At 72.3% G+C, this 1,391-nt stretch overlaps 1 protein-coding gene across 1 annotated transcript in view; it reads left to right on the top strand.

Moving 5' to 3' along the window:
- Positions 1 to 1,391, top strand: part of CHLRE_26g756997v5 (uncharacterized protein) — a 12,386-nt gene that overhangs the window by 10,279 nt on the left and 716 nt on the right. Inside the window, exon 13 of the mRNA XM_043072980.1 lies at positions 1,039 to 1,391. This exon is cut by the window's right edge and continues 716 nt beyond it. Coding sequence (XP_042914100.1) covers positions 1,039 to 1,325 — 287 coding nt within the window. The 3' untranslated portion in view covers positions 1,326 to 1,391. The remainder of the gene's footprint in view (positions 1 to 1,038) is intronic.

Raw genomic sequence — 1,391 nt, 5'->3', positions numbered from 1 at the left:
CCCTGCCCCCCCGGGAGACGGCGCCGGCGGAATCGGAGTCGCAGCAACCTCCCCCGGCGGCAGTAGCGGCGGCAGTAGCGGCGGCGCCTCCAACCTGCCGCCGCCGCCGCCGCCGCCGCCGCCTGACCGCGCGGCGGCGGCGGCGCTGCTGCAAGGGCTGCAGCGGCTCGCGATGTCAGGGGGCGCAGCAGCAGAAGCAGAAGCAGCAGCAGCAGCAGAAGCAGCAGGGACAAGCTCAGATGCGGGTGTGGCGGCGGCACTTGAGGCGCCGCCGCCTCTACCTGTGCCTCCGCTGCCGCTACCGGTCCCGCCGCTGCCGCCACTGCCTCCACTGCAGCCGATGCCGCCGCCCTCAGCGCCCTCCCAACCGCCGCAGCCGCAGCAGCAACTGACTGGGGGAGCAGCAGCCGCAGCAGCCACTGCCGCCCTTATGGGCCGCCGCCCTCATGACAGCCGCTCCCCATAGCCCCGCCATCCATCCATCCATCCATCCATCTGCACAGGTGCTGCCGCTGCTGAACCTACGGTACCACATCAACCCAACATTTTCACCTCTCCCAATCCCCAAGCACCACCGCCCCTCCGCCCCACGCTCCGTACCTCCGGCCCGTCTCGCCAATTCGCGCCTGACCCCGCCCGCCCCCGCCTTGTTGCACACGCCACCATGTGTGTGTGCGTGTGTGTTTTCGTGTGTGTATGTGGCCTTAATCCCGCAGGCCGTATGGAAGTACGGCGACTCGATGCCGCCACGGCGGCGGCCCTACGGCGGCGCCAGGAGGAGGCGGCGGCGGCGGCGGCTCTAGCTGGCGGCGGCGGCGGCGGCGGCGGCGGCATGCTGTGTGGCGGTAGCCTGTTGTCGTGTGGTCCGCTGCTGCTGTGTGGCTGGGCGCCCGTGCCGCCGCCGCCAGTGGCGCCCACGGCGCCGACGGCGGCGGCGCGGGGCGAGAGCTGGAGGCGTGGGGAGGGGCGGCGGAATGGGCTGCAGCACCAGCAGCAGCAGCAGGAGCCGCCTGTGGGTGTTTTGGCAGGGCGCTGTAGCAGCTGTAGCAGCTGTAGCTGCTGCTCCCCCGGCTCGGCCTGCCGTCGGCAGCGCTCGGTGGGCTGTAGCAGCAGGCTCTGCAGCAGCTGTGGCGGCAGTAGCAGCAGACCCGGTGGCAGAGCCGGCGGCAGCCGCTACAGCTGCTGCGGTCTGCCGCCGCTGCCGCTGCTGTGGTGGTGGTGGTGGTGCGGAGGGGCAGGGGGAGGGGCAGGCAGCGGCGCAGGCGCTGGGCCTGGGGCTGGGGCTGGGGCTGGGGTGGGGCGGCGTGTGCGGTGGGCGCCGTTGAAGCCCTCTGGGGACATGGAGTAGGTGGGTGGGTGGCGGTTGGTGTGTATGTGTGTGTGTGTGTGTG

This window comes from Chlamydomonas reinhardtii (genome assembly GCF_000002595.2).
Source record: "Chlamydomonas reinhardtii strain CC-503 cw92 mt+ unplaced genomic scaffold scaffold_26, whole genome shotgun sequence".
In the NCBI taxonomy this organism is placed as follows: Eukaryota; Viridiplantae; Chlorophyta; class Chlorophyceae; order Chlamydomonadales; family Chlamydomonadaceae; genus Chlamydomonas; species Chlamydomonas reinhardtii.
Note: the sequence above shows the minus strand (reverse complement) of the source record. Positions and strands in the feature narration are given on the sequence as shown.